Source organism: Lagopus muta, chromosome 5, assembly GCF_023343835.1.
Source record: "Lagopus muta isolate bLagMut1 chromosome 5, bLagMut1 primary, whole genome shotgun sequence".
Classification (NCBI taxonomy): domain Eukaryota; kingdom Metazoa; phylum Chordata; class Aves; order Galliformes; family Phasianidae; genus Lagopus; species Lagopus muta.
In genome coordinates, this window is record NC_064437.1 from 52,517,521 (window position 1) to 52,535,645 (window position 18,125).

Sequence of the window (18,125 nt, forward strand, 5' to 3'; positions counted from 1 at the left end):
GTTTTAAAGCAGTTATTTGTCCAGCTTCAAACACAGCGGGACAAATACTCATTCTGGGTGGCAGCACCACAAGGAGGAATGCAGCACCGCTGGGACGTGGTGATCCAAGGTCATCTGGTGAGTGATGTCACATCTGTTTCGCCATGCGGATGGGACTTCCTGGTGGCTCATTGGGATTATTTATAGTCAGACAAGATGAAATGGTACACGCTGACAAAGGCAGTGGATTATCCTGACTCCCTATGGCTTCAGATCCAAACCAGATGGCTCTCTGAAGGGTTTGCTTCAGCCAACACAAGCTATTAGTCTGAGTAAGGAGCAGCTAGGTGAGAGCTAATGAGCAATAGAAGGTGTGCAGGACAGGTGGTTTGTCATTTCTTTGAGACAAACTGAATTTTGGGTCCATCAATGGAGGGAAAAGTGGATGCACACCAACCAGCAGTGCATTGTGCAGGTACAGTGCATGTGGACTGCAGCTCAGTTAGAGAAGACGTGGTCCAACTCCTCACTGTCACATGCTCTCCTGTCTCTGCTGCTGGTGGCATTTTCAGCCCTAGCAGTACACACACTCTTGTACCTCTGCCTGCTAACAGAGGCTCTCTCAGCCTTTCTTGGAAAGGCACGGCAAACCATCCCTGAGAGGGTATCTGTTCATGCTATTACAGAGAAGTGCCAGAATCAGTAGCACATGTTGCCATGGCTGTGAGTGGTTTCAGTCTGCGCAGGTCACTGTGGGCCAGGGATGGTGGCCAATTCCACATTCATAAAATCTAGAGAATTCAAATTCTCTAAATTTTTCACACCATCAGCAACCCAGCACAGTCACAGAAGTTGCTGGCTGCAGGGTGCTCCCATGTTGCCCTCTGGTGGTCCTAGAAAATGTAAGACCAACCCAGTTCCCCTTGCTTTCCGGTGTATGGGCGAAGGAGGGCAATGTCTTCTCTTGGCCAGGACAGAAAGCTGCAGCATCCACCTTACAGGCTGCTGTGGGGCTGTTGGCACAATGGCGAAGCCAGAGGCTCTGTGGAAACCTTTTTGCCCTATGAAATAGTTCCTACAAGACTTAACATTGTTGTGAAAGAGCCTCTTCAGCCTGGGATTTGTCCAGCACATTCTCCTCCCAGCTCTGAATACTTCAGTGTTGAACATTTTGGTACAGCTCCACTTGGCCCTGGCCAAGCTCTCCACGTGAAAACATGGTTACAAAATGTTTCCGAGACAGCTCTCTGTCCAGCCTGCATCTCCAAGGCTTGCTGTGAACTTCATCTTGTGTTGCAAGAAGGTAAAAACACTGGACAAACTTTGGACACAACATCTGCAGTGCAGTGGTTTCACATCCTTCAAGGTTGCAGCCAAGGTGATGGCAGGTGGCAGGTCTGTATTACGGAGCTGGTCCCTCCCCATCCTCTCTGGGACACTTGCAGACACTGGGAGTTCACATACCTCCTCCTCTCACATCCTACCTTCAGGCTGCAGTGCCCCAACCTGACCCTTTTAGGGCAATTTTCTGCAAGCAAGGCTGCGAGGATCCTAGCTTGAGCAGCAGCCCCAGTGGAGTGGCTGGTGGGATCTGAGTGTGTGTGATGTGGCTGGCACAAAGTAGGCAGAAAAAGGGAAGATACAAAAAAGCTGAACTCCAGGAAGAGTGAGACACCTTTGCTGGAAATGTCAGCAGAGGTGGGTTGGTGATTGCACTAACCTAGGAAGCTGCAAGAGCACGGGGAGGATGAACTCTCCAGCAATACTGTGGTTAAATCAGAGAGCTAGAAATGGTGATTGTATGAAGAACAGTTTGTGAAGTGGAGGCATGCAGGGAGACACATCTCACAGATAAAAATATACAAGCCTTTTTTAAGTGCGTAGCTTTTCTTGGAACGCTGGAACAAAACCAGACTCAAAGCCAAGGATAAGGTTGGAAGTGAGGATAGCAATGAAAAGCTCAGAGCCACCATATAAGAACAGAGGCAAAGGGAGAAGAGGGACATGGCTCTGCCCAATTGCATACAGCCCAATACAGAAGTTAGTGGGAAAATCTGGGGGTTCTCAGCTTCAGGGTCTGTTGTGATATGCGGGGCTGGGTTTGGGCTTAGTTTCCAGAAAAAGACTTGCTTGGATGGCGTTATTTCTATCTTGGCATCTATTAGTTCAGACTAATTCTGCTTCTGCCTGCAAAGGGCTGTGCAAAGGGATGCTGCTGTACTTGCCACCTGTCGTTAGCCCCATTCTGCGGTGCTCCCATGGCCCTGTGAATACAGACACCTGTGGGGTCATTTTATTGTACTCTGGAGAACACTGCAGAGCTGCATCAAGCTCCTCACTGACAGTATGCAGTTCAGATCTCCATGTCTCACACTGGTCCCACTGAGACCTCCCAAGGAGCACTGCACAGTGGCCAGCTCCTTTTACTCTCAGACTGCTCACCCCATGTTCTTGTGTGCAACCCCCTGGCAGGGGCTGCTGTCATTCTTTAGCTGCAGCAAAGCACGCACAAGGGCCATACCTGCAGGAAGAGCACCCGGTCCTCGTGCAGCAGGACCCTGCAGCAGCTCAGCGCTGCACAGCCACGAAGCAGGCAGGCAGCCAGCTCCAAGCTCGTACATGCCCGACACAACTTTCACAGCCCTGCTCCTCGCTGCTGGCCAGCTCTGGTTGCCATGGAGAAGTGTAGCTAAACGCTCAAACCTGTGCCAAACTGCCCTGGGACGTGAGGCCATGCAGCGTGGTGCCGTACCCACGGGACATGAAGGCTTTTTCTGGCCTAGCAAGGAAAAGTAGCCAGGGCCCAGCGGTGCCGGACCCCCGCGCCGCACAAACACCCCATGCTAGCACGGGCTGCGGGTCGTTTTTCTCCACCTCGGTGCTCTGGCAGCACAACGGAGAACGCACGCCGCGCGAACCCGCCGCTCCGCCGCCGCCCGTGAGAGGGCACAGCTCCGACCGCGGCCGCCCCGCACACCCACGCCGCGCGGAGGCAGGAGGGCGGGCCGCAGGGCCGGGCGGGGCCCTGCGAGACCGGGCGGGCGCTGGGGGACGGGCCGGCTCGGGGACGGGCGGGGCGCTCGGCCGCGGGACCGAGAGGAGGTGGGGGCGGAGGAGGGAGCGGGACCCGCAGGGCCGGAGCGGGCCGGGAGCAGGTAGGGACCCGCCGTGGAGAGCCGGGCCCAGCCCGGCCGCCGCCCCCGGAGAGTCGGCCGCCCCCGCCCCGCGCGCCCCTCGGCCCTCGCCTCCGCCGGGCCCCCGCGCGGCCTCTCGGCACCGCGCTGCGCCTCCGCGCCCGCTCCTCCGGCCCTCGGCCTCTGCCGTGCTGCCCCGCCGGTCGCGGTGCTGCTGCCGGGGCGGGACTGTCCTGCCGGCCGGGTCACGGAGGGGCTTTGGGTACAGCCGGGCTGCGCGGGCACGGCGGGGCCGCACGGGTCGTTCCCGCCGTGCCTTCTGGCGGAGCGGCCTCGCAGCTCGGAAGGCTGCAGCCGGTGGGTGCCCGTGCACGGTGGGCCCTGCGGGAACGGCGCGGGGCTGTCTCTTTTCAACACCCGGAGCGGTGACGGCACGATGAGGGGCGGCCTGGTGTTCCCACGCGGAGAGGGAAAACCCCAGAGCTGTGCCTTTCCCAGCTGTCCCTCCGTGAGCATCTTCTGGGAGAAGTTACTACTTCTCGCTCCAGTTAGCGCCTGTCCCTCAGCACTGCTCGTACTGGAGGTGAACCTCTGCTGCCTTCACTGGGGGATGGACGTTTGCTGCATTCTCAGTAGCTTCGGAAAGTGCAGCTTTGGTGCTGACCCTCTGGCAGTGCCTCAGCTGGTCCTCAGTGCTGTCCGGCCTTTGAGCCCTGCTTCCTTTCTGCTGTTGGAAGTACTGCCCTCAGCGTGCTCCTTAAACATCTCATTCTCCTTGCAGAGTGCCCAGGAAGCCTTAAGTTGTGTAATACACTGCAAGTAACATCTGTTTTCGGGCTTTTCATGTTTCCATGATTTTCAGTTTTGCCCAAAGTAGCTTGTTTGCCCCTGGCCTCTGCCATTTTCTCCTCTCCTTCCATTGCAATTCTGTTGTTACCTTCACAAAAGGCCTGGAAGAGTTTAGGTGCAGAATTTGTAGGTTTTTTTCGGAAGCTGTACTGTTCTGTGCTGAGAGACGTCACCATCATCCCCCTCATCTTGACTCACTCCTCTGGCTGTGAGTCGTGCTTAGCCTTGTGTTCAAATGTGTCCTGCGTGTTTTCAGAGCCCTCTGTAGCACATTTAAAGCTCACATCTCTGAGCTGCCTTATTTTGCTGTTTGTTTCATGACATCCACTGCTCTAACTAGGACAACGGTTTCAGTTCTCTCTCCAGACTCTCTCAGTGCCCCTTTTCCCTAATGCCTGGCGCCCACTCTGTTACTGTTCCACTTAGGGTTAGTGACATCAAAAACGTGTAGAAAAACTTTTGAGGTACAGCGTGGCAGGAGGAACTGAGCAGTGCAGGACAGGAAGGTGTGATCCCCACAGAGCACCAGGTGCAGTAGCTGCCCACAGAATCTCGGTTCAACATGCAGCAGTAGTATGAGTGCAGGGAATGGCTGTTCTGACGGACTTTGTAGAGGTGGTGATCTGTGTCTAGGTGGGGCACCTGGAATTTTGCACAGCACTTCACTCTATTAACTGATGATTTCCTAAAAGTATTTTCCTAATCACCCTGTAGTGATTGCTCAACCCTAGCTCTGCATGACACATCTTTTACTTTTCCTTCTCAGGAGCACCAAGAGGCTCTGCAGGGCATAGGTCGACATGATATCGAGTATCAACAGTCTCTCCTTGGGGATTTAATTTCTCTGGAGATAACAAGCAGCATAGAACAGGAGTGAAGGGAGGACAAAGAGCAAAGCTTCCAATTCAAACTGGAGTTCTGTATTTATGGACTCCCTATCCAACAACCAAAGCACTGTAGGGAGCTTCTACCCAAAATCATAGAAGCACAGAATGGCTGGGTTTTAAGTGACCTTATAGATCATCCCATTATTCACTGGGTTGGTTGCCTCCCACCAGGTCAGGGGCCAGAGCCCCATCCAGGGGAACTTCCAAGGATGGGGCACCCATTGCTTTCTGGAAAGCAGTGCCAGGGCCTCACCTGCGTCTGAGTAAAGAATTTCCTGGAAATATCTAACCTAAATCTCCATTCTTGTAGTTTAAAGCTGTTTCCCCCTGCCTTATCAATATCAGACTATGTAGTAAGCTGGTCCCCCTCCTGCCTGTAAGCTCCCTGGAAGTACTGGAAAGCCACTATGAATTCTCACTTCTCCAGGCTGAACAAGCCCAGCTGCACTGAAAAATACTGATCAGTGTACAGAGTGCTCAAGTGTTGAGGAACATCCTTGTATGTTACAGTTCAACCTGTTTGGGATATGCACTCAATATGCAGTGACTAATTTTGTGATTGTGCATTACCTACCTGCAGGAGCCCAGCCACAGGTATTGCCCAGCACAAGTGCTGCTGTTGGGACTTTGTATGGTTCTGATTTTAAGCTGTATCATTGTTGTCTGTTTGCCACAATGGCAAGAGAGACGAATGTGTTCTTTGGAGTGGGAGAAGACAGGGCTCAGTAATGGTGTGTGCAGCTGCTCGGTACAGCCTGGGTAGGATTTGGGAAGCTCTTATCTCCTAAACTGATGTTCTGACCTATGTGCATGCTTAGGTCCATGAGGCTGTGCATGAAGTATCCATCACAGTATCCTTGCTCACGTGTTTTGGCAAGGTGTTCTGTTTTGCATTAACAATTGATGATGTGCTCCGGTTTCCAGATGATTTTCATTTGCTTGCCATCTGGCCCAACACGAGCTCCTCTTCCTTCTTCCCCAGCCCACGCCTGCCCCAAGAACCCTGCCAGCCCTCACTGAGCTGTGTCCAGCTGAAGGGCAGGTGACAGCACTGTGACAGCCAGTGTCCAGCTGGAGGGAGAAAACATGGCCTGAATGGCTTGTGTGGCAAATGCTGCCACATGTGGGATGTCAGTGGTTGCTTAGGTAGCCTTTTTTTCCCAGCAGTCCCGGTTCTGGAGGGCTTGATGATAAGTGTATTTATTGTCATGAATTTTGGATGTCAAGTCATAAAGGAAATGAAGCCTTTTTTAAAAGAGAAGATTCCTCTTCCTCTTGGGATCCAGATGGTGTTTGGAGATGGGAGTATATAAGAGGAGATCTTACATTTCCCACTGTGTGCAGCTCAGCGGGGGCTCCTTGGGATCTGATAGATGATCAGCATGTCCTAATGAGGGGCTGCAGCAATCAGCCTGTGTCTGGTGGCAGAAGGCTCCTCTCTGCACCTCCAAGCCTGGCTTTGCCCTGCTTGTCTGTTCTGTCAGGGTTGGTGGGGCTGGCTCAGCAGTTTGCCTCGGTCCCTGCTTTGGCACCATCTCCAGGGCTTCGCTCAATGGGGTATTGTTCCTCCCACCCAGGAATGTGCAGGCAAGCAAGGACCTCAGGCAGCTCACAGTGCAATGCATTCTGCAGAGTGCTGGGGGAGTGGCTGTGGCTGACAGGGACCCGTGTGTGCACTCCAGGTGAGGTCGTGTGAGCAATGTCCTGTCCGTGGGGCACACTGCAGATCTCTTGCAAAAGCCACACTGGCAGCTGGGGAGTGTACAGAGCAGGCAGAAGGGCATCTCTGTTTCTGGAGGTAGATTCCATCTTCCATGGACAGGCATTGGGTTCCCATGAGCAGGAAGAGGTGTGAAATAGCACAGGTAAAATGCATGGCAGTTTTCAACTGTATATAAAAAAAATAAAGATTAGCGATGGTATTTGTTAATATTCTTTAATTGCAACAAACTTGGCTTTCGTGTATTTTTCGGAATGAGAATCCTACTTGGTTTACTGCTAAGCAAGCTCTCAGTTTTTAAAAGACTGAGACATCTGCTGCACAAGAACATACTTATCCCTTGCACAAGCCACCTGTGCATGTGAAAGCCTGCACTGCATTTGTTTTGTTTGGTGATACGTTCATTTCTTGGTTACTGCACTGGTGAGTTGTGCTGTAGCACTTCCCATACCCAGCCCTGACAGCATTGTGTCTGAGAAACTGAGAAGTAGAGAAGTATTATGTGGAGGAGAACAGGTGGGCACAGTGTCTGAGAAGTTGGGTTCTCTTGCTTTTTTATTGCTTTTATCTCATTACCTACCTGATCAGCACTTTAGGAATACCGCTGGATTAGCTGTCTACGAGCTGATGCTCTCTTCTTTTGCTGTAATACTGTTGGTAATCAATCTACAGTGGTCTATTATGTTGCTGTCTTACCTTCTAAGAGCCCGAAATCCTTCCTTCAGCATCTTTCAGCAAAAACAGGGAAGAAAGAACTCCTGTTTCTAAGGTACAAAATCGATATACTCATCCTTGCCATTAAAGAGTAAAAAAGTGCATCTGTATCACCATCCTCAGTAGAGTTGCTTCCATCTATGTGCTGGCACATTGAGCAAGTGCCCAACAGTAATCACTGTTTTCTTAGAGAGCTCTTTATTTGAGGAGTCCTACCCTGTCCAAACACAAAGAAGAGGGAGAAGTCATCTGAGTCAGTGTGTAAATGCCTCCTCTTGGCTGTGTGGCGTGATCCCATCTGCTCTGAAGGTCTCACAGCAATCTTGTAACTGAGCTAATGGCTCTCATTTCATTCTAGTCTGCCCTTTCATCAGCCCGCTCTGGACCAGACATACTCCAGAGCTAATGACGAGAAGGGCTGGGCTGTCTTCCACGAAGGTGATGTGTGCTGAGGCTGCATGTGGGAGGCTGGGAGCAGTGATTAATGCCCTGGGAATTCGCCTTGCCTCGTTACACAGCGCTGTAGTGTCAGGGCGCCAAGAACATGTTACCTACTGTGCTCAGGATCAGGCAGTGAGACAGAGACAGTGTGTTCTCAGTGGAGTGAGCTTGCTGCTGCACTTCATACTTGCACGGTGAGGCTGTCTTTGGATGTGGGTCTGCTGCTAGGCGGAGGCGGCAATGCTGTCCTGCTGCAGCTCTGCTGCAGTCTGCACCCCTGACCTCTGCCAGGATGCAGCCCCAGCATTTGCTTGGTTTGGAGGGCAATCCCTCCCTGTGGCAGGGGGATTGCCCATCTGGAGGTGAGAGGGGATGGCTCCCAGCCAGCAGTCAGACTGTGACTCACTGGGATCTCAGGCAGAGCCCGGCTCTCCTTGCACTCTGCTCTTCCTGTGGGAGCGTCTGCACAAACTGCTGCTAGATGTTTGTTCTCACCAGGCCGCCCTGGACTGGAGCTGGGAGAAGCTCATGTCCACCATTAAAGGTGAGGATCTGGGCTGTACAGGTTACCAGTCTGGAAGATTCTGGGAGGCTTCCTTGTCTAGGTGAGGGTTTGGAGAAAATGTAAGTGGCCACTGCCATCAGTGATCTGCATAAGCTTATCAGAAATCCCCTGCATTCCCATAGGAGGGTTTGTACAGTCCTGGCTCTGGCCCTTAGCAAGCATCCCGTCCCCTCCCTGCTTTCCATAGTGGGTGACTGCTGCAATGTGAAAGTGGATTAGTGTCAGTCCTTAAATTGCTCTCCATTGTAACTGCAGTTACTGGGTGCGTGGAAGAACCCATTGGTACCTGCCCCTCTCAGTCCTCTCTCATTTGAAACAGTCCCCAAAGCTCACGGCAGATACTTCTAGGACCCTGAGCTCAGCCTTGTGCCATAGCCACCACAACACACTGCAGAGCTGCTTTCTTGTCTTTAGCATTTCTAAACTCATTGGTGGCCCTTCCATCTTTTTCTCTACTCCACATGGTCATGTTTGTAATACTGTTGCTCTTTCTGCCTCAGTAAGTTCCTGCTATCCTGAACTGCAGCTCTTTGTGCTCCTGATTCACTCCAGTCCATTCATCTGTTTTTGGTGGCATAGCACAGTCGGGGCTGGATATTGGGCTCTTTGTTTGTTCAGCCAGCATAGTGCTGGCAATGGCAGTGCAGCCCGGGCCTCAAGGAGCTCACGTGCTCAGAGTAGAGCAGCATAGGGGTGCAGGGCTGGGAGCGGAGGTGCAGTGGTGGCAGAATGTGGGCATGGCTGGTGCGGGAGGGATGTGGTTCTGCTGAGCACAGACCCTCTTTGTTCCCAGGAGGTGAGTCTGACTGGATAAACATGGCAGTTTTGTCAGCAGAAAGCGTTTCCCTGGCTGGATCCCCTGCTGGCACTTGTGGTGGAAGTTTGCCATACCTCCATAGCAGGGCTGTGTTTCTGCTCTGTGTTTGCAAGTGTTCCTGATTCACCAGTGCTCAGGTGGACCATGCAAGGCTGTACAGCCCTGTTCACGGCATGCCTTGCAGTGTTGTCACCCTGGTATGGGAGGACAGCAGCAGGGTCTTTGCGTAGCAGCTGCTTTAAAGGAAGGGGCAGACTTTCTGGGTGCAGGATATGGCCCTCAAGTGCTTTCCAAGGAGGGAATTTCACCTTGTTCCCAGGGCTTCAGAGAGAGCCTTGCATTCTTCACTAGCTCCAGGGACAAGAGCTCAGGCAAGCAATACATGGGGAGGGGTTGCATTTGCCCAGCCTGCCAGAAGGGACTGGACAAGCAGTGATGTCTGCTGCCTACCCACAGAGGCCCTAGCAGGCTCTGGGTCTGCCCTGGCGTCAGGGAAGCATGGAGCTTCCTCCTCTTCTCTCGCTTCCTTCCTGACGAGAATTCAGTCCCAGATTTTCTTGCAGTTTCTCTCCCTGGTAAAGAACAAACAAGTCCCAGCAGAGGTAGCTGCAGAGCCTGCACAAGGCAAGTTGGACTGCTGGAGAACCCCACTCCTGTGGCAACAAGGTCTGAAGCACAGTGAGGGGTTTTGTGCGCTCAGGACAGGACCCACTCATAGTATCACTGCATTTTACAGTTGAGAAGGGCTTCCCTTTCTGAAATGTGGTAATTTCAGGTGTTTCTTGCTGCTACTGCTAATTGCTGCATTGTGTCTCAGCTGTAGGTCCCAATCTGCCTGCAGACCCCACGCGATGGAGGCTGGCTCTGTGGTACGAGCAGTCTTTGATTTCTGTCCCAGCGTTTCTGAGGAGTTGCCCCTTTTTGTGGGAGATGTCATCGAGGTGCTGGATGTGGTGGATGAGTTCTGGCTGCTTGGCAAAAAGGAAGGCGTCACAGGTAAGAGCTGGAAGTGCCCACATCTAGGTCCATAGGCCGCATCTTCTGCTCTGAACATCTTCCCTCGCCTTCTCTCTGCCAGCGTAGCATGCATTTTATTAAATCTTTCACTGGACTTCACTTGAGTCTGAGGATGCAGATTCCCTGCTACCAGTCTCCTGTCAGCTGCACCTCACTGAGACAGCTCAGTTGTTTTTTGAGAGATCAGTGTTGTGTCACTCCTCAACACAGGAGCTTCATAACACTAGGTGCTAGCTGCATCCTCTATAGTGGGACAGCCCATTTCCTGGCTAGTTTATGTGCTGACCTGCTGTGGCACTGGAATGGAAGAGGAAACAGATGCACTCAGAATGGAAATGCGAAGTGACCTTGTCAGGTCAAGTCAGTTGGAGATTCCGTGTCCCCCGTGGAGCCCTCTGACTCAGTCTGGCTTCCTCCTTTCTACTTTAAAACGCTTTCCCAAACAAGCTGCCATCAATACCTGGGCGCCTTAAGTATTGTGCAAGTCTGTTAAACTTTTGGGTAAGTGTGAGAAACTTCTGAAGCAGCAAAATGCTCTTAGTGAAACACTGAAAGTCTTGTCCTGTTTTAAGCAGCCGTTTCTCATTGTTATACTGATGCTGAGAAGGCACGTGAGCTTTCAGTGAGATGAAAACCAGGCCACTTCAAAGCATAAACCCCCCTCCTTCCTCAGCATGCTGCGCTTCCAGGCCTGGCCATGGAGATGGGGCTGCCTTGCAGCAGCAGTCTGGGCTCTGCTGCCAGCCGTGGGCTGTCAGGCGCCTGTCTCTGGGTAAAACAAAGATGGACAGGAGCAAGGGTGGAGAGGAAGGATTTTCTCCTGTGCTCCACTTATCTTATAAATGGCATTGAATGAGTACATGCCTAATCCTGCTGCTGCTGAAGTTACTGGGTACAAATTACTTCTGCAGAAATCACCAACAGCTACTTCACCACTGTTATTTCTTCCAGTGTAACTGATGCACTCATTCTCAAGAAGGTGAAGCTATGAAGGAACAACAAACAGATGTACATCATAGCTCAAAGATAAAGAAACACACTGAAGTCAAACTGTGTGTTTTTAGTGACCTTTAACTCAAACCCCGCTTACATTCCTGCTTTTCCTTGGAACAGCTGTTATAGTTTTCTGCCCAGTTTTTTAAGCTAAAGTTTCAGGGGATTGAAAAAGCACTTTTTGGTAGAAGCTGTGGAAGTGCTGCAGTCTACCAATAATAATACTTAATGCTCTGTGGGGAATAATTAATGTAGTTCCATTATTTCCTTCCTAACACTCTTAGGTTGTTTTCATGTACAGAGCAGGAAACTGGCATGGAAAAAAGAGGAGTTGGTTAAAACTGTAAAGGAAGCCACTGAAACTGGAAGCCTGTGGGCTTTTGTTTCCACCTCAGGTTAATGACAGCAGGTGGGAAACTGCCTAATCCCAGTTGAAAGTGCTGAGTGCCTTCAATATGATGTTGTCAAGTTTTAAAAGAGAATGCAACCATCATATTGAGTAGACATCATGAGTGAATGCTGGAAGTGCTGCTGGCCATATTCCATCGTTTCTGCCAGCAATGAATTGTAAAGGATTGCAGTGACATTTGTAGTGGGCTTTGCAGCAGGCTCTGCTATATCCAGTGATGCTGGGACTGAAATCAGTAGCTGGGTAAAGTCTTCAAATGGCCAACAAGTGTTCATGGCCCTGCCCGGCTGTGGCCTGCTCAGCATAGTGGGGCATCCAGCAGTAGGTGCCATGGTGAAATAGCTGCATGAGGTGTTAAAATGGGGAAGGCTCCTGCAGCCTTAGCAGTGCTGGAGCTGTGGCAGAGCCTCTGCATTACAGGTCTGGCCTTCCCAAGTTTGGTGTCCTGACTTAAGTGCTGAGGCTGTGCTGGGGCCAAGCCTTACAGAGTGAGAAGCACAAGGCGGATGTGCCCTGTCAGAAGACACTGATGTTGTGGTCTAGCACTACTGTATCCCGGTCCTTGTCATGACCATGAGTGGGGAACTGAACAGTGAAAGAGGAAGGAGTAAACCTGGTATATCTGTTCCTAGAAACTCAGTGCTGATAGTACTGGTTGCCTGGAGTGAGCCAAAGACATAAAGATTTTTGTTCTCTGTTAGCATTTAAAGCCTCAGAAATTTCTGCCTCCCAGACCTATTTCTCTTCCTCCATGCTGCTTATGTCTTTGGGTAGCTGTGGGTACAGCATTTTCCTTTAGCATGAAAAGTAGATCCCAGGGTCTGGAAGGAGGGTGGAGGGAGTTGTGGTGGGTTACAGAAAGGACTCATTGCTGACAGCTGCTTCTCATTGCAGGGCAGTTTCCTAGCAGCTTTGTGGAATCGGTGGATGTTCCCCTTCTGAAGCAAGGAGAGAAGCTGTTTGTTTGTACCAGTAACTTCACATCTCAAGAGCCAGGGAGCTTGTCATTACAGAGAGGTAATCCCCATTCTCTTCCTTTGCTTTGCATCTCATAGCCTCCTCCCCTTCTTCCAGAAGCATAGGGTGAGCCTAGTTGCAGCATCTTGCCTAGAGTGGCAGGGAGAGTTTCCTGATACCCCATGGCATCTGGAGCTTTGTGTTCCTGCCACCCTTCAGTACCAATTTCTTGTATTGTTGTATTATTACCCTTGAAACTCCAAATACCAGAGTGATTATGGTAGGCCTACAGCTACCATTTAACTGCCCTCCCATCCCCAAATCTTAGACATGTGTCTGAGATGGGGTGGGTGGGAATCAATCTGTAAAGCAACTTGACTATTTAGCAAATAGAAAGTCAGGGAGCTAAAACCGTGAATCTTAATTATCTGCATGCATGAGACTGGTGATGCTTCATGCCTCACCTCCAGTCTGCTCTTCTGCACCCCCAGAACACTGCACTTTGTGTGGAGTGCTGGGCCTTAGCCACAGCCAATAAAAGCCACAGGAAGGCAGGAACAAGAGGTGAGAAGCAGTCAGGAGGGCAGTTTTGAACTGGTGTGTCTCATTCCCTGCAGGAGACCTGGTGATCCTGGGTGGTTCTCTGGCCTCCAGCTGGCTCCAGGGCCGAAGCAGCTGGGGTTCCAAGGGCTTTTTCCCTTCATCATGTGTGCGGGAGTTGTGCCTTTCAGTTCGGAGCCGTCAGTTGTCCCACAACTCTCTACTGGAGATGCCTGCTTACTCACTGGGCCAAGCCCGGGCCTTGATGGGCCTTTCTGCTCAGCTGGAGGAGGAGCTGGACTTCAGAGAAGGGGATGTGATCAACATCATTGGCATACCAGAGCCTGGTTGGTTTGAGGGGGAGCTCCGAGGCCACAGAGGCATTTTCCCAGAAGGTTTTGTGGAGCTGCTTACTCCTCTGAGAGCAGCAGGAACCTCAGAGGATCAAGAGCCTGCAAGAACTTGTGACACCAATGGGACAGTGCCCACCAAGCAGGAGCAAGATGGCAGAGAGGATGAAAGGCAGGAGCCAGGGAGCACCTATGGTGTTGCCTTGTACCGGTTCCAAGCCTTGGAGTCTGAGGAACTGGATTTTGAAGTGGGTGACAGGATTCGGATTGTGGGCATTCTGGAGGATGGCTGGCTAGAGGGGGAGCTGAGAGGGAAACGTGGTATCTTCCCACACAGATTTGTGAGACTAGAGGCCTCTGACCCTTGCAAGGAAAAGGTGGGTGCTGGTGATTCCCACACTGGAGGCAGCTGTGAAGTGACTGTCCATCAAGACTTGGAGAGCACCTGCTCCAGAGTTCTCTCTTTGCCAGACAAAGACAGCTGGGACAAGGAGGATGGCTTGGTTGCACAACCTGAGCCTGATGCTGTTGAGTCTCACACAGCAGGTAGATCTGAGGCTCCTTTGGGCACTGATTTAAGGCAGCATGAGGCTTTTCCTGACACAGGAATCCAGGAACTACATCCCAAAACTACAGCAGATTCCCTCCCCTTTGAATGCACAAAGACGGTCAACGGCCTTCTCCCTTCTACTCAGCTGCCTCCACAGCAGAGCAGCGAGCTTGACCAAGCAGGTGTAATGGAGCCTCCAGCCCTGCCTGAGCATGATGGAAGCAGTCCCACCGTGCCCCCACAGGCTCCCTGCTTCTCACCAGACATTTGCGGAAGCCAGACCATTTCTCCTCCCAGCAGCCGGGCAGCATCAGAGCCCCAGGAGAACCAGAGCAGCATTCAGGACCTGGATGGTCTGGTGGACAACCAGCAAAAGTCCAAACCTTGTTCTTCCAGCTGGGGAGGTGTCCACACAGGACTGGACACACGGGCTGGGAGCTGGGGGGAATCTTCCTCACTGGCAACACAGGGGCACAGTGGCACAGACCTTGACTCCAAACTGACAGAGCAACTGGTGCAGTTTGAGAAGAGTCTTTCAAGTACCAGTGCTGAGCAGGACAAGGTCTCCCGCCACTTCTCTATTTTGGACTATAGCTCTGAGAAGGACATTGTTCGTGGGTCTCCTCAGTGTGTCCCCCATGCCAAGCTGCCAGAAAGGAGGAAGGCCCTGAGACCACCTCCTCCTCGGCCCAGCACCCTTGCAACAACTCCTGTGCCCAAAGGCCGGTCTCTGTCATTCTCAGTGAAGCCCTCCCGGCCCGCTCCCCGGCCTCCATCAAGCACTCAGAGGAGGAGCATGGTCCCTCCACAGCTGCAGCCAAATGTAGCAGAGCAGCATACGGAGGAAAGCCGTGAGGATGCAACACGGACAGGATCAACTTCCCCCTGCTCCATCCTGCTGATGAGGATTGGAGAGGTGGAGCGAGACCTGGAGGCTTACAGGAAGACCCGCACTGAGCTCAGCTTGCTGCTGGAGGAGCAGCAGGATGAGCTGGTGAGAGCAGAGACCCTGGAGAACCTTGATTTCTGTGACTCCAACATTGAGAGCCTCAGCGTGGAGCTGCAGGAGCTGAGAGGTGAGTACAGCAGCATGGAATAGAGGATCTTTGGGACAGCTGTCCCCTCTAGGTACAGGCACCACTTGAACCAGTCTTCCTTAATTCTTGATTTGGGGCATTTTTGTAAACACTGTGGTGCTGCAAATCATCATGAATTGGCTTTATTCTGGGAGGAGAGACTTGTCTGGTTTATATGGGCACATTCGGGCTTTGAAAAGCTGTATAATATTGAGATCAGTGCTGTTAACTACGTTATACTTGGTAATACAATAGACAGAGTGGAAGCAGGACCACATACATCTCCCACAGTCCCTTCTCCCCAGCTTCTCCAAGGAGCTCTTACAGTGCACTTCTGTTCCTAAAACCCACGATGTGCAGGAAATGTGGGCACTGCATGCGGGAGGTGGAGTGAAATGCCAACTCCTGCCTTGGAATTACTCACTCTGACTTCATTGCCTTCAGCCTCCCACCACTTAATCAGTACTGTGGAGTCCAGGCAGTCTAATTCAGGATCATGTCTGATGCAGAGCACGTGGGAATGAAGGATGATATCAGCGCACAGGGTGACCCGCAGCCTCCACATCAGTGGAGTGCAAGAAGGATGCTTAGAAGATACGAGGTTTGAAGCTAGGAAAAGGCAAATCTAGGATGTATCTCTGGGAAATTTTCTGATGGGACAGATCTCTGTCCCATTGCTTCTTGACAGAGGGAAGTCCTGCTGAACCCATGCTCTGTTGGTTATTTGAACTGGAAGTTTTAGGCAGGAACTAACATGCTGGCAGGGACATTGTGCCCATTGAGATAGCTCCACGGTAGTCCCAGAGCATTTTTCACCCCTTCAAGAGACCTGAGGGTTTGAAAGTAGCTTCTCTGCTCCTATAGTAAATAAGTGCCCTACCTAAGGGCACAAAGTAGGGCTGGAGTAACCTTAGGAGACCCAACTTCTCTGTGCATCAAAGGAAAAGCAGAAAGTAGGTGTTTTTCTGAAACATGTTTAAAATCTGCAGGTTCCTTCTTAGGCATGTCTTGCACGTACACTGAAGGTTGTGCTAAAGACCAGACCAGCACAGGATTAGTGCTCATCCTCCAACACTTGGAGCAAGAGGGTCTGATGGGTTTAGCCTTCTCCCAACTGGGAGTATGGAATATGAGTTGTGTATTAACTAACAGTGCTGCAGGAAGCTGAGATGTGGGTGATATCCGTGGACTCTCCTCTCTGTCCAGGGCACGTTGTGGTCACCTCTTGCTTTTTCAGTTCTGTGATATGGAAAACGGGATATGCTGAATCCTGTAGTACGAGGAGTTACCGGAGGGCTGGAAGCTTTTGTTGTGTGTTGGAGATAACTCAGACTGTCCCCGCAGGCTTGTTCTTTGGTTCTGCCCCAGTGCTGCTTGCCTCCTGCTCTTCCCAGGGGCTGCGGGTGAGGACTGGAAGAAGGATGGCTCAGCACCAGGTTAGAAACGAAGCCTGAGGGCTTCAGTTTCTCTCAGGAGGCGTGGAGCAGAGCCCAGCCTCAGCCCGGCTACGGTGTTCAAGCTGCAGGCTGCCTGCTGGAACTGGCAGGAATGTGGAGGCAAGAGAAAGAGATCCAGTACCCACTATCTCCTCTGTGGCTCCCCGCAGTCTCACACGCACCTTTCCCTTCCCTGGGGATGTTGGTCTTAGAGCACAGCCTCCTCATGCCCCATTGCTCTACTTTTTCTCTGCCTCTGAGCAGCCCATGGGGAGGCTGTGGGCTCTGCCAAAGCAGTGGAGCCGGTTTGGGCAGTGGAAGCCTGCTCCTAACTGGTTAATGATTAGCTTGGGCAGCAGGTGGAGGAGGCTGGGGCTGGCGGCGATTGGGCACGAGCCTCTTCCTACCTTTGCTGGCTGGTTTCAGGAAGCGCTGCTTGCATTGCGTTGCACCTGGGAAGGAAGCGCCAGAGCAGAGCGAGAAGAGGCATTAGCCCCAGTGTGGGCTTGGGAGCACGAGCGAAGGGAGCTGCATCCCAGCAGGACAATGTGCTCTTATCCTGGGACAGAATATGGCACAGAAAACTCAAGGCGGAAGTCACGGCTCCTCAGCTGGGAGTATGAAGATTGTGCTGTGAGGAGAGGGGACGTCGTGGGCCTGCACAGTGAGAGTCGCTGCAATGAGAGACCCAGGGTGCAGAGGGGAACAGACAGAGGCTGGAACAGTGACAGGAGAGGGGAGGGCATCTCTGTGGATGGATGGAGCATGAACGGAGACTGTGAAGGCTTTTGGAAAGCAGATAACCAGTACATGGACAACAGGAGAGCAGACAGTGTTTGGAAAGGCAAAAGCCCATTTACAGAGGACAGAAACTGTGGGGTGAATGAGAGAGAGGCTGTTCAATACAGAGGCTGCAATCCTGAGGTGGGAGAAAAGCAGTACAGGGGGGACAGAGGACCTGAGGAGGGCAGGGAGGGGGGAAGGCGGTGCAGAGAGGGCAGAGGCCCTGGAGAGTACAGGGAAGGCAGAAGGTGGCATAAGGACAAAGGTCCTAGGGACTATAATGGGAATGGAAGATACTGTGGGGAAAGGGAAAGGCAGTGTAGGCAGGACAGGAGATATGGGGAAGGAGGGAGGCAGTGTAGAGAAGATGGAGGTTATGAAATAAGTAGGGAAAGGAAAAAGTGGCATAGAGAGGTTGGAGGCTCTGAGGAATTTAGAGAGCAGGAAAGGCAGAATGTAAACATCAGGGATCTGAAGGATCGTGGAGATTCTGAGCAGCACAAGCAGCTGAAAGGTCGTGCCATGGACTACAGTGTTACGTCTGGAGGTCATGGAGCTCACTTGTTGACATCTTGGTCCTTAGGAGACAGCAGCACCAACGTGGGGTCAGACCCCTACTGCAGACAGTCAAGGATGCGGGACATGGGCTGCAATGGCTGTGGGGAACAAGGAGCAGAGCACTCAAGGGTCCGCACGGGCCGACCAGACTGGAGCCACGTCTGGGAGCAGGAGGCCAAGAAAGAAAGCAGAACAAGCTCTTCACTGCAGAGAAACAGTTTGTACAGGAGAACGGCTCCCAGCACCCTGCGGCGCTCAGAATTTGTACAGACCAGGAAGGAGAAGCAAGGTATGCAGAGAAATGCTTGGGAGGTGTCGCTGTGGTGGCTTTGGGCATTCCTTAACCCTGC

At 52.0% G+C, this 18,125-nt stretch overlaps 1 protein-coding gene across 5 annotated transcripts in view; it reads left to right on the top strand.

Moving 5' to 3' along the window:
• The first annotated feature begins 3,064 nt into the window (after window positions 1–3,064).
• The window catches only part of LOC125693098 (dynamin binding protein), a 30,046-nt gene continuing 14,985 nt past the window's right edge, over window positions 3,065–18,125 (top strand). For 2 of the 5 annotated variants that reach the window (XM_048944569.1, XM_048944570.1), the window contains exons 1-4: window positions 9,924–10,102; window positions 12,420–12,542; window positions 13,100–14,998; window positions 17,801–18,064. In XM_048944569.1, the coding sequence (XP_048800526.1) occupies window positions 9,958–10,102; window positions 12,420–12,542; window positions 13,100–14,998; window positions 17,801–18,064 (2,431 nt within the window). In that variant the 5' untranslated portion in view covers window positions 9,924–9,957. Of the gene's footprint in view, window positions 3,135–9,923; window positions 10,103–12,419; window positions 12,543–13,099; window positions 14,999–17,800; window positions 18,065–18,125 lie in introns of those variants that run through there. The other 3 variants (XM_048944568.1, XM_048944571.1, XM_048944572.1) reach the window with 3 other exon arrangements.